This window comes from Orbicella franksi, chromosome 5 (genome assembly GCF_964199315.1).
Source record: "Orbicella franksi chromosome 5, jaOrbFran1.1, whole genome shotgun sequence".
Lineage (NCBI taxonomy): Eukaryota > Metazoa > Cnidaria > Anthozoa > Scleractinia > Merulinidae > Orbicella > Orbicella franksi.
In genome coordinates, this window is record NC_138149.1 from 33,446,462 (window position 1) to 33,459,783 (window position 13,322).

At 42.7% G+C, this 13,322-nt stretch overlaps 2 protein-coding genes across 2 annotated transcripts; one reads left to right on the forward strand and one right to left on the reverse strand.

Annotated features, from left to right (window-relative positions):
* Window positions 1-866: 866 nt before the first annotated feature.
* Window positions 867-10,437, forward strand: LOC145488406 (solute carrier family 12 member 2-like). The gene is made up of 6 exons (XM_081467260.1): window positions 867-1,404; window positions 2,479-2,776; window positions 4,545-5,242; window positions 6,191-6,682; window positions 7,088-7,385; window positions 7,829-10,437. The coding sequence occupies exons 1-6, from the start codon at window positions 1,024-1,026 to the stop codon at window positions 8,782-8,784; spliced, it is 3,123 nt and encodes a 1,040-aa protein (XP_081323386.1). The 5' UTR covers window positions 867-1,023; the 3' UTR covers window positions 8,785-10,437.
* Window positions 10,438-10,880: 443 nt separating this feature from the next.
* On the reverse strand, window positions 10,881-12,597 carry LOC145488012 (alpha-1A adrenergic receptor-like). Its single transcript, XM_081466775.1, has one exon. It carries the CDS (start codon window positions 12,025-12,027, stop codon window positions 10,975-10,977), a length of 1,053 nt encoding a protein of 350 aa, XP_081322901.1. The 5' UTR covers window positions 12,028-12,597; the 3' UTR covers window positions 10,881-10,974.
* Window positions 12,598-13,322: the final 725 nt, after the last annotated feature.

The window sequence follows — 13,322 nt, forward strand, 5'->3', positions numbered from 1 at the left end:
ATTCTATCATTCCAGCATTTTACCATTTCTCCTTTCCTCCACGTCTCCATTTCTCCATTCCTCCCGTCCACTAGTCCACCAGTCCGCCGTTCTTCGTTTTACCATTTTACCATTTCACCATTTCACCATTTCGCCATTCCACCATTCCACCATTTGTCCATTTGTCCATTTGTCCATTTGTCCATTTGTCCATTTGGCCATTCCATCATTCCACCATTCTACCATTCTACCATTCCACCATTCCACCATTCCACCATTCCATCATTCCACCATTCCACCATTCCACCATTCCACCATTCTACCATTCCACCATTCCACCATTCTACCATTCTACCATTCCACCATTCTACCATTCTACCATTCTACCATTCCACCATTCCACCATTCCACCGTTCCACCGTTCCACCGTTCCACCGTTCCACCGTTCCACCGTTCCACCGTTCCACCGTTCCACCGTTCCACCGTTCCACCGTTCCACCGTTCCACCGTTCCACCGTTCCACCGTTCCACCGTTCCACCGTTCCACCGTTCCACCGTTCCACCGTTCCACCGTTCCACCGTTCCACCGTTCCACCGTTCCACCGTTCCACCGTTCCACCGTTCCACCGTTCCACCGTTCCACCGTTCCACCGTTCCACCGTTCCACCGTTCCACCGTTCCACCGTTCCACCGTTCCACCGTTCCACCGTTCCACCGTTCCACCGTTCCACCGTTCCACCGTTCCACCGTTCCACCGTTCCACCGTTCCACCGTTCCACCGTTCCACCGTTCCACCGTTCCACCGTTCCACCGTTCCACCGTTCCACCGTTCCACCGTTCACCGTTCTTCATTTCACCATTCTTCACTTTCACGGGATTGTTCCCTTGACGCTTTACGAACGTTGTCGACTTTTTCCCGCGCGCGGGATTGAGAAATACAGGTCACAGTCCTTGTATAAATACATGTGACTCAGGCAGCCGGACAGTGAAATATTGCATGCTCATCACATTTCGATCAGCCTTGTACCCTGTCAGCTGATCAAAATGTCTGACGAGGGAGTTGAAACGCCTGCTGCAGCCACCGACGAAAAGGAAATGGGAGAAGAAAATGCTATCAATGACTCTGGAAATGGCGACTCTACGAAGGAGCCCAAAAAGTTTTCGGTACATAAGGTCAAATTCGGACCGGCATTGAACGATCCTCCGGCAGATACTGCCACAGACGATGCAAACGAACCTTCTTCGCCTTCAATTGAGGATGGACAACCAAAAAGTCCAATGACTCCCGAACATTTCACCTTCGGATATGCCACGAACGAGGCCATCCCAATGACCATCTTCTATCGAAGTCAGCATTCACATGGGCACGGCGGGAAACAACGACCTACCCTACAAGAACTCCGTAAAGGCTTAGAAAATGACAAGGTTAGAAATTATAGTTTATCGATCGTATCTACGAATGATGTTATTAAGCAAGGAACGTTTTGTGTGCTCAATCATTCTGGCTCATTGTCAAACTCGTAGCCGGCGCTAGATTTGCATATTCTCGGATAACCTGAAAGTTTCGTGATTGTGTTTACTATCTGCTAGACACCCCAAAACTAGTTATAAGAATGTTGCTGAAATTCGCCTGCAGACCAGTTTTTTTTTTAAATCAAGATTAATGAAGTCTTAACGACATTTCAGTCTGCGAAGTGGTACTTCGAGCATAAATAATTCGCTTAAACTTGTATATTCAGCCGGGCGATGAAAATGAAACTGACTTACGTGCTGCAGAAAATAATATATGCAGCACGTAAACCTTTCAACGTCTACCAGGGAACTAGGTTTTTTTTTTTCTTTTGATCCAGAAGTTAAAAGAGCGTTTAGATGGTAGTACATATAAGTTCGAATTAACAAATTGAACCCAACTTGTTTGTTTGTGTCGACACGCTTCATTGATTAACCAAAATTCGATCAAGAGATCTGGAGACCTTGATTTGATCGTTGGTTGCAGTGTAGTCATCGCTATTGCAATTTTGACAATGTGACGGTGTGGTTACATGTTTATGACAGGCTAAAGGCTTCTTTGTGATGTATTACTCAATTCGAAACTTCAACATCTCCCTGGGCAACCCCCCAGGGCATTAGATATTTATTTTTAAAATTTTGTTCAAATGCCCCACCTTAGGAACAAATGCCCCAGCTCCTAAAACATACATTGGAAAATATGTAGCAGAAGAGAACAAAACATCAACCTTGAACATTCACTTTCAGCATCCACTGTGACAAGAATGAATGACTCTTTTGCATATATTATTAATAAATTTATTAAACTAATAATAGTGACTAGATTTTCACAGATGAGACTTAATCCTTATCATCATCATCATCATCAGTTCTCGAGGCGCTGGTAGGCGCATAAGGCAGTGATGAGACTTGATGTTTACCTTCAAACACTGTACAAACCTAAGGTAGAATTTTGTCATATAACAGCAAGAATGATTTTTTTTTCTGTAGGCTGAATTTGTCGAGCAGCCAGCCCCTCCGGATGATAAGAAAATGGAGGAGGATTCAGATCCCTTAGAAGTAAGAAATAGAAGTGTACTGAATGCACCCAAGTTTGGCTGGATCAAAGGTGTGCTGTTTGGCTGTCTACTCAACATATGGGGTGTTATGCTGTATTTGCGGCTTTCTTGGGTTGTTGGACATGCTGGGATAGGTTTGGCTACTGTCATTGTGCTTTTGTCTGCTGTGGTAACTACTCTGACAACATTGTCCATGTCTGCTGTTTGTACCAATGGTGAGGTCAAAGGAGGTGAGTGATTAAGTGAATTTCTACAAAACACACTATACCTGCAACACGAGGTTGATACAGCACTTATAAAGCGGCCATTACTATGAGCAGAGTACATTTATAACAAATAATGTTCCAATCATTTTGGTCATTTGTAGCTTTTGCTTTCTTCCAGAGACATTAATCTTTCGCTTGTGAAATAATCTTCTAATTTGGGAAGTTATCCAGGGAACATTTTTCATAAGTTTAATTCTCTTTGAAGGGATGTTGTTGCGAATGGTTTTGTAGAAAAGACATTTCCATCTGTCCCAGATATATCGTTGATGTTGTTGTTGGCGAAGACTGAATCCCAGGTGGCACTAGTTAACTCTGTGCAAAAACTGTTCCAATTTGGATTTTTATAGTAGAAAACTACTTTAGATGATTGTAATGGATGTGCTACTTTTGTAATAAATGTGAAGTTAATGATTCTGTGATCTGAGGAACCAAGACTAATTGGCCAATATAATAATACTGTAATACTTTCGAAGGTGTCAGTTAATGTTAAATCCAAGATTGACTCGGAGCGTGTTGGGCTATCAACGACTTGCATTAAGCCAAAGCAGTTAACAATAGTGGAATTGGTGAAACTCAATACACACTGTTTTTGGGAGTCGGAAAGAGTCAAAATAAGCACCCTCCTGGATTGTAATAAAAGGGAATCTGCCATCTCATGGGGTGATCTCTTCTTTGCTAATGAACTCATTACCAACTTAGGAGTAATTTTTGGAGGTAAAAACACAAGGCTGCCAAGTGTTCCCAACTTGCCAGAACTTTGTTGGGGTTAGAAATGTGAGCAATTACCTTATGAATGCCCAGGTGATGAGGGTAGGGGCCACAGACAATCCAATGAACCATTCAATACTTGAAGCAATTACACTGTACGTGTGGCTGATGTGAAGTGTGGGAACACGTGTGTGGATGAATCACATTTGGGTTAAGTTTTATTTGTGATTGGATGAAAATGGGGTGTGTGTGTGTGGGGGGGGGGGGGTAATTTTATTGATATGCCAATCGTGCTGCATAGTAAATGCAAAACCAATTACTTTTCGACACTCTAATGAAAACTGCGCTTTGTCCAACCTGTTATACAGGTGGCAAGATAACTGAGTTCCACTGTAATTTGGTACATACAGTGTAAGCTCTCATAAGCAGACACCCTCAGGACTCAAAAAAACTTGTCCGTAAATGGAACAGGAAGCTTATGAGAATGGTTCTCGCAAGTGGCCAGTAAAGGTGTAAGGGGTAGATGGCTGCTTACAGGAGCTTGCCCAGCTAACACTAAACATTAGGAATACAAAAAAAATTACTGGCATATTAAATTATTTTTTTGTTTTGTTTTATTGCCTTATGCAATGCTGCGATGATGGCGATATCTGTATACAGTACTGTATAGTGGAGTGTAGTGATTAAAGAACAACATTCAACATTAACGTTCTCACTGCAGCAAAATGCAGTGACCAAACAGTTTACACTTTTTTTTATGGGTATCTTTCATAGTCCAATTCCTTTTGGGTGTCTGCTTACGGGAGTGTTAAAACAAAGGAAAAGTTTCAATTGTTGGTTCCCAAAGTGTCCACAGCTGCTGACGGAAATGTCTGTTTATGGGAATGAGTAAATGCAGACTTTGTATGGGAATTCAAACACTCAGGGTTTTGTGAAGGCAGTCGTAAGTAGGGTTGTCTGCTTTCAAGAGTGTTTGTTAAGAGTGCTTTCACTGTGTAATGATAAAATCTGTGTTTCCTACTAGGTGGGGCTTATTATCTCATATCCCGCAGTCTTGGACCTGAGTTTGGAGGCTCCATAGGTGTAATCTTCTCAGTTGCCAGTGCTGTAGCTACAGCAATGTACGTGGTTGGTTTTGCAGAAACAGTGCGGGACATCCTCAGGGATAATGATTCCCTCATGGTGGACGAGTCTAATGATATTCGCATTGTAGGCCTTATCACTATTCTTGTTCTCCTCGGCATTACCATGATTGGCTTGCAATGGGTTGTGCGAGCTCAAATGATACTTCTTATTGTGTTAGTTATTTCAATTCTTAATGTCATGATAGGAACCTTCATTGGACCACAGTCAGAAGATAGCAGAATGAAAGGTTTTGTTGGCTACAAGAAAGATCTCTTTGAGACCAATTTTAACCCTGGTTATAAAGATGAAAGTTTTTTCTCAGTCTTTGCTGTGTTCTTTCCTGCTGCGACAGGAATTCTAGCTGGGGTTAACATATCAGGTGATCTCAAAAGTGTGCGCAAGGCAGTGCCGAAAGGAACATTGTTGGCAATCCTCATCAGTACACTTGTTTACATAATGCTTGCCTGGTTTGTGGGTTCGTGCGTTGAAAGGGAAGCACTTGGTTTTGCTCCAGAGTTGTTGCAAAATAGTACAAATCAGTCGCTGGCGTCCTGTGCAGAACAGCAGTGTCAATATGGACTCTTAAATGACTTCCAGGTAAAGTGGACTTTTTGTCTTCGTGTTCTTGCTGTCATTTGTACCTACACGACACAATCAATGCAGGCAGGGCTGTTATTATGGCTCTCGACACCTGTTATACAGTGATAACGTGGCCGATAGAGCCAGTAATTGAAATCAAAAATTTGATACTAGGTGCCAGTTGGGGTCATTATGTTTTGTTCTTCAGCAAAACACCACAGTTACTGGAGGGTAATGGTTTTGAAACCTAGCAAACATCAAAGGAGAAAACAAAGATGTCACTCACGTATGTTGGAAGGGTCACGACCGTGCGCAATCTTTTGTTTTTCGCTCATACACTATGTATGGATTACGTAACCAAAACGTTCCTATTGGTTTGTTCTTCAGTGAGAAGGAAACAACAATTGTGTTTTGCACACGGTCAATGCCAAAAAAGCGAGCAAAAGCATACAACACACTTTGTTGGGTTTCAAAAGCAGTCCCTTTTAAACTATGAAAACACTAAACAGCACTTTTTACATTGATGGAGTATAAAATTAAAATCTAGTCAATCTTTGGGGAGGTCTACCAGGATCCTGCTCGGGTAGGTTACTTCGAGATGGACTTGGATTCAGTCTAATAAGTGGGAACATTGCTTTGGCAAGCCTCATGTCTCAGAAGCAGAGTAAAGTTCTGCCACAGCACCACTGAGTCGTTTTGGTTTAGACTGCTGGTAGTCTGTTTTTCTCTCTAAATTCAGCAGGGATTATGAGGCGAGACGCTTTAGCCTAAAAGGGGAATGGGACCAAACTTGGGCGCGGCGCGCAAGTCTCGCCTCATTCCCTGCTTGGCCATACCGCCCTTTTACGTTCGCGATCACTTAACACTCGTCTAAGTGATCTTCTGAGAAAAGACCGGCTGCTCGGAGTCTATGTTGCTTCTCCAATCCCTAAGTCAGACTCAACTTTCACGTTAATTACTTTTTAGGTAATGGAGGAAGTGTCAGGCTGGGGACCAATCGTGACAGCGGGAATATTTGCATCCACCTTGTCATCAGCACTCGCAAGTCTTGTTGGTGCACCCAAGGCATTTCAAGCAGTTTGCAAAGATAACCTGTTTCCTTACGTCTCGTTTTTTGGTGTTGGGTATGGACCAGGCAATGAACCCCGCCGAGGATACATCTTGGCTTTCTTCGTGGCTGCGGCTTTCATTGCTATCGGAGATCTAAATGTCATTGCGCCAATTATTTCCAACTTCTTCCTCATTGTGTACGCGCTCATCAACTATGCAGTGTTTGCAGCTTCTTTGGCTCGTTCTCCGGGATGGCGTCCCTCATTTAAGTATTACAATCAGTGGGTGTCATTGTTAGCGGCTCTGCTGTGCCTAGCCATGATGTTCCTCATTAACTGGTGGGCAGCTCTGTTGACAATAGTCATTGTGACGATACTCTACAAGTATGTCGACTTCACAAAGCCTCAGGTAAGCTCGCTAGTAATTGTGGGAAAACGACAGAGATGTAGCAACACGTACCTTATAGGCTGCCATCTTGCTGGCCTTTTTAAAAATATTTTAAAATAATTTCTGAACTTTTTTCAAGCTCGTAAATGAAATATATAGTATTTTTAAGCTTGCTTTGTCATCCCACATCTGCCAACTACCATGTCAGGCCGATAACAAGGTTCATACGCAAGTAAATACGTACTCGCGAGCCTTCTACTCTAGCTAAGTTACAGCCGAAAATGAGCCATTTCTCTGTTACGAGGTGTTATGTCACTTAAAGTCGTGATCGGTCGGGAAAAACCCTCTGGTTTGCTTAGTTATTAGTTAGAACGGGTTAAATAACATTTCTGTGAAACAGTTCTTGTCTTTTCCTGATCAATGCAGGTTAACTGGGGATCCTCTGCGCAGGCGTACACCTTCGTCCAGGCCCTGCGCTATACTCGCCGGCTCGATGGAATAAGCGATCACGTGAAAAATTTCCGTCCACACTGCCTGGTACTGACGGGAAGTCCTCAGGAGCGGCCTAACTTGACATACCTTGTGTCACAGATCACCAAAAATGTCAGTCTGATGGTGTACGCTAATGTAGTTAACAAGCCTTTCGGAAAGATGCGTGCAGACGATGCGGACGCTAGGTGGATTAGAGAACACAAAATCAAAGCTTTCCGCGCAATGACTACAGGTTAGCATAAACTAGACCTGTCCATTCAATGGAAGAGTTTTTCATAATTTCATCCTGTTTCCACTTTGATCCCGTTTTAGAAATCTCAATTTACAAACCCTAACGGACGAATTGAACTCTACGGATCTTTATTCCTTTCCTCGAGTAAGCACCCCGAGGCACTTCAGTATTTGATAAAACAAGCGTCAGTTGTGCGCAATTTTGTTATATACTTAAATTCAGTGGTAATGCACCCTTCGGTTACTTCGTATGATCTTGTTAACTGATTTTATTTAGGAGGGATGGGTTTTTATTTCATTTATTTCATTTTATCTCATTGCTTTTCCCACAAAGCATGAGCCGAGATTACAGTATGGTCTAGTGTACATGCACATATGTAATGATTAAGTTTTCCCATCTTTTTATTTATTTCATGACCATGTTTTTATTTTATCTCGTATCAGCTCCCAGTCTTCGCACGGGCGTGCAGTCAATGATTCATCTCTCTGGTCTGGGCAAGATGCGACCAAACACTGTGGTCATGGGCTTCAAAAACAACTGGACAGATAAGAGGTGCATAGGTGAAGTAGTAGACTACCTTGGCGTCATCAATGACGTGTTCGAGCTCAATTATGGATTGATTATCCTTCGTATGAACGAGAAAGAGAAGAAAGAATTCATCGTCGAGAAAGTGGAAGAGGAGAGTGACGGAGAAAGTTCCTCGGATGATGACTCCATAATGAACGAGGACGAGTATTCCAAGCCGAAGCGTTCTTCTTCGTCAAAAACAGCGACCAAAGAGGAGAGAGAAAGCCTCACAAGCCCTGATAACGTGTCTGCTCCGGCCTCGGAAGACGGAACAAAGCCGCAGCTTCTGAAGATCGCACTGAAAGAGAAGCAGAGGGGAACTATAGACGTGTGGTGGCTGTACGATGACGGCGGGCTGACAGTCTTGATCCCGTACCTCTTGACGCTTCATCGCGCCTGGAAGAACTGCAAACTCAGATTCTTCTCGGCGGACATTCGCTCCAAGCACGAGCTGAATCCGCAGGGACTGCGCATGGCAAATCTGTTGAAGAAGTTCCGCATCGACGCCAGTTGTGTTGAGCAGACTGAGGGCGTCAATAAGAAGCCTTCCAAAGAGAGCATCGACGCCTTTAGACGTCTGCCAGTCGGCGATGAGCTCGGAGACGAACCGATTGAGGACCAAAAAGTTCTGAGAACCATCCGGATAGGGGAGCTGGTGCGGCAGAACTGCTCAGAAGACACAAGGCTGGTGGTGATTTCCATTCCAGTCCCCGTCACGGACGTCACCACCCCCCTGATGTATATGAGTTGGCTTGAAGTGTTGTCCGCTGACCTGCCGCCAGTGCTGCTCGTGCGAGGCAATCAGACAAATGTATTGACGTTTTACTCATAACCAAACCTGTTTAAACCTGTTCACCTACTGTAGTGCTGGGTTATATCATTCTTCCTCGAATGGGGAATAGCCCGAAAGTCTCTCTAGTTTTGGTTCAAAACTTTTGAGTGCCTTCTACCACAATCACAATACAACATACTCGAAACAATCACGTCGGCAGGTAGATGCATGATTTTGGGTGAATGCCATAAGTGGATCAAGTGATATATCACCTGATAGTCACTCAAGTTACTTTTTTCCCATGCATGAAGCTAGTTAGGTAAAATCGAGCAAAAATTTAAATTAGTTCATTTGCATTCACCCAGTAAATATATACCACTGGGATCTAGTCTCTAGCCTACATTGATGTTCGTTATTCTTCAATACACTTAAGCCCCGTCCACACGTGTCCAGATTTTTTTGAATCCGCAACTTTTTCTTTCCGAATTAAAAAATTACCCGGTCCACACGTAGCGTATTTAAATCGAATTCGCCTGTCCACACGCAACCGATGGTATCCGGATTCACTCTACACAAACTAGGCCTGCACGTTGTGCCGACATATTCGGGGAGAGACTGGACACGATTTTGCTACGTCATAGGATTCGAAAATATCCGGATTCGCCGTCCACCCGTTATCGGATTCGTTGCGGATTTATTTTTTTCCACTCTGGAGAGCGGATTCAAAAATATCCGGATTCGCTGCCGAATTCGCCGGATGCGTGTGGACGGAAGCCGTATCCGGAAAGAAAAAGTTGCGGATTCAAACATAGCCGGACACGTGTGGACAGGGCCTTAATCTGTAAGAAAACCATGTTTTATTTATGACTGCAAAATCTCCTCTGTCATTTCATTTCGTAAGCACAGGTCAGCGACCCAGCGGCCTGTGGACGTTCTTCGCTATAAGACACAAACGTTGCATCAACACTGCATTCCAACAGAACATTGATCAAATAGTCAGATTGTAATTTAATCCATGCAAATATCTTTCCAAGTAATTAACCATCCGCGATCCTTTTGTGTAATTATTTAAAGCGTTGTAACAGGTCTAATTGTGTCTCATACACGGCATGTTTAGCCTACACTTCTCAGTTAGTCATTCGGTTTTCCCAAATCGTGCTTGTTTCATTTTGGTTTGTAGACAGCGCGGCTCACTGTATGGAAACTGGTTTAGAGTGGCAATAAAATGATGAGGTATTCTTTTACCTGTCCGACTCGATAAAGTTACCCAGTTGATGCTGCCTTTTGCATGACTGCAATCACTGCCGGAAGAATGCTGTTTCATATCCAGAATCAACCTCGTTCCCAGGGTCTTTCTTCCAGGGACAGGAAGGGGAGTAGATTTTCCCGCGCTTAGTGCTGGTTACATCATTTCCCGCCTATGTCACTAGCTACACTGTAATTCCCCGCGCTTAACGCTGGTTACATCTTTTCGCTTCATTGGCACTGGCAACATTTTTTCTTACGCTTGGTGCTGGTTACATTATTTCGTAACGCTAGCTACATCTTTTCTCCTGCGCCTGGCACTTGTTACATGCTTTGCTTCACAGCCTCGCCAACGGTTACATATTTTCATGCGCTTGGTAAGAGATACATTTACTGTTATCTTACCCTCTATAACACGAACTCTTGGTAACTCGACCCTTCCGCCAACTCGAAATAATTTTCGTTTCCCCTCAGGTCATTTTCTGTAAAATAGCTCCTTTGTCAAAACGTGACAGCTCAAACCAAACAGTACTGTAGTTCAAAACATTGAAATTATCAGTCTCGTAAAAGTATATCACATGAATTCTGTATAGCAGTGGACCGACGTTTTCTTTGGCTGCATGGTTCGCAGTCTCTGGACTTCTCCTGCTTGTTTGCTTTGCTTTCTTTTGTTTCTTTTGCTTTGTTTTCTTTTGTTTCCCGTTACGTTTACGCGTTCAGATTTAAACAGAAATTTAATTAGAAATATATTCTTGAATTTTCACTCGATTACTCTCTGATTAAATTTGATCAAAATGTGTACTGTATGAAGAAAAACACAGTAAACAGAGTTTATTTCTCCTTATCTCCGGTCACTCGAACCTTTTTTAAAGGTTCAAGTTATTGGGATTTAACGGAATTCCTGATTTTCTTCGAGTTTGGAAGTTTCATTGTGTTCTCTCCCTTCAAATGTTGTAACTGGCTAAATATGAAGAGAACAGAAGTTGTCGCTATCCGCACAAGACATCAGGGAGAAGAGCAAGTCATCAGCCTCCAAAGCGAAACTAAAACAAGACGAAACGTTCTCCTGTATTCTGTGTTCCACCCGGCGTAGATAAAAATGTTCACCCCTGAGTTAGCGTAAATCAAACAGACGGCGAGATTTACCACAGCAGGTGGAGCGAACGGCGCATTCCACAACTCCACCACGTCAATCAAAATGATTGGCAGGACGAGAATTATGAAAACGCCTAGCAAGACAGCTATCATCCGGGCACCTTTACCACGCCTGCTGGTGTTAGCTGTGCGGTTATGCAGGTGGGGAAGGTTACCGCGAGTGCAATGTTTTTCAATATTTTGTTCCCCGTTTGTGCTAAATTCCTCGTGAGTGATCGAGTTTTCGTTAGATAGTGAATTATTTGTCCTCAAACTGAATTCCTGAGCTGCGATGGCTCGCGAATGTCGAAATGACTCTTTCAGAATATAGAGGTAGAGAACTATGATGGTCACTAATGGAACTCCGTGAATGAATATGTAGCCAATGGCGACGTATCTTCTAACCAAGGTCGCCGTAAACCTGCACGTCGTAGATGTTGGACCATCAGCCCCTCCCCATCCCACCAGGGGTAAAATCGCAAACACAACCAAAGAAAGCCAGCTTATGAGAAGGGAGCAAACAAATAGCTTCATTGTGACCCAACTGTTGTACTTAAATGGCCATTTAATGGCGATAAATCTATCCACGCTTACGAATAGTATGTTTATGTTTGACGCTCCTCCAAAAAGTACCGCAAAACAAACGACCACCCGACACGGAATCGAGGGCTCTGGTCTTGTTTCAAGGAAAATTGCAACGCGAAGTGGAATCGCCAGAGCCGCTTGGCACAAGTCTGCCACGGCCAAATTAGCCAGAAAGAGATCTGATATCGAGCGAAGATTTCGGTTGATTGCAATGGCGGCCAATACGAGCAAATTCCCGCCAAAAGCGAGGGCAGATATCAAGATCAAACAGACAGCTGTAATAACAGAGCTGGTGTAATATTTACTATCAGTGACATTCTCTGTGCTGTTAAATGTCATATTGATGTGAAATGAAATTTGCAGGAATATCTGTAACGTTCATGGACTATTTTAACTTCTCTTGGTATTAAGTCGCTACGTCGTTGGTACGTTAGCTGTTGAATGAAATACCCACATTACTTTAAGCTCAGTTGAATTAGGATGCAAACCGTTCTTCTTCAGAAAAGGGTTTTCTTCTATTTACAAAATCAGTTATGGATGGTTTTTCACCCTGAAGTCCCGGCCAAACACTCTCCAAAACTGTGTTGCTTAGTTCCTTAATATAACGTGGCTGATACACTTCCAATTAATGTTGCATTATTGTTGAAACTTTCCTGACAAGTTTCAAATTCGTTGTCCATGCGTGCTTTCCATAAAGTGACTCTTCTTGTACGTCTTATCGCCTTAATCCCCGGCGCAGTATTAACTCTGTATTCGAGATGTATAAATGGCTGAAAGCATACCATTTGTCACAGGAACTGTCCATCCAACTAAAAACAGCATCCCAGCTATTACAACACGGTAAACATTCATGTACCATAACATGAACCAAAACTACACGTCCAAATTTGTATGTCCTCTTAATATGAATTGAACGTCCACAGAATTCATCTCGCTTCCACCTGCGCAAAACAAAAGCATTCAAGTTTATGGCGATGACAGTTCAGTTTTTATCTCTTGGTGCACGAATTTGAATGTCAAAGAAACAACCTGCTTCGCGCCAATCATTCAATAGAGGAAAGGATTTCGTTTGCTTTATAAATGTCCAGGCTGACTTCATGTCAGTTTTACACATTATTAAAACGTTTAATTCGGGCAATTTTCATTTTGTATTTGAGGAAGGACGATAGGAATCAAAGTTTCAATGACAGTTATATTAAGGAAGAAATAGAATTTTGAATAATAACTATTGCTAAGTCTGGAATTTGGCTGTCAGGTTTCGAAGCGGAAGACTGACTCTAAAAAGGCTGATAAAAAGTTCCTGCCAATTTTCCGTTTTCCAAATCGCCTTCTGATTATTAATAGAAACCCGTGATCGATTACCTAGTCAATCTGATTTGTTCAAATTTCAGTCCTACCCGAGAAGGCAAGTACCCAAAATACAGAAGGAAAATACTCGGTGATTTATTATGTAATTTTTCAAAAACATTAACACCTCAAGTTATTCACAGATCATTGTAAAAAGCACCTCAACGTATGAATTTAAATTTAAATCAACCATTTAAAATGCCTTATTTTGAACGTATGATAACTTTTCATGGGGAAATATACTGAAATGCTCTCGCCACGGGCTATCACGAACGAATTTGAAAATT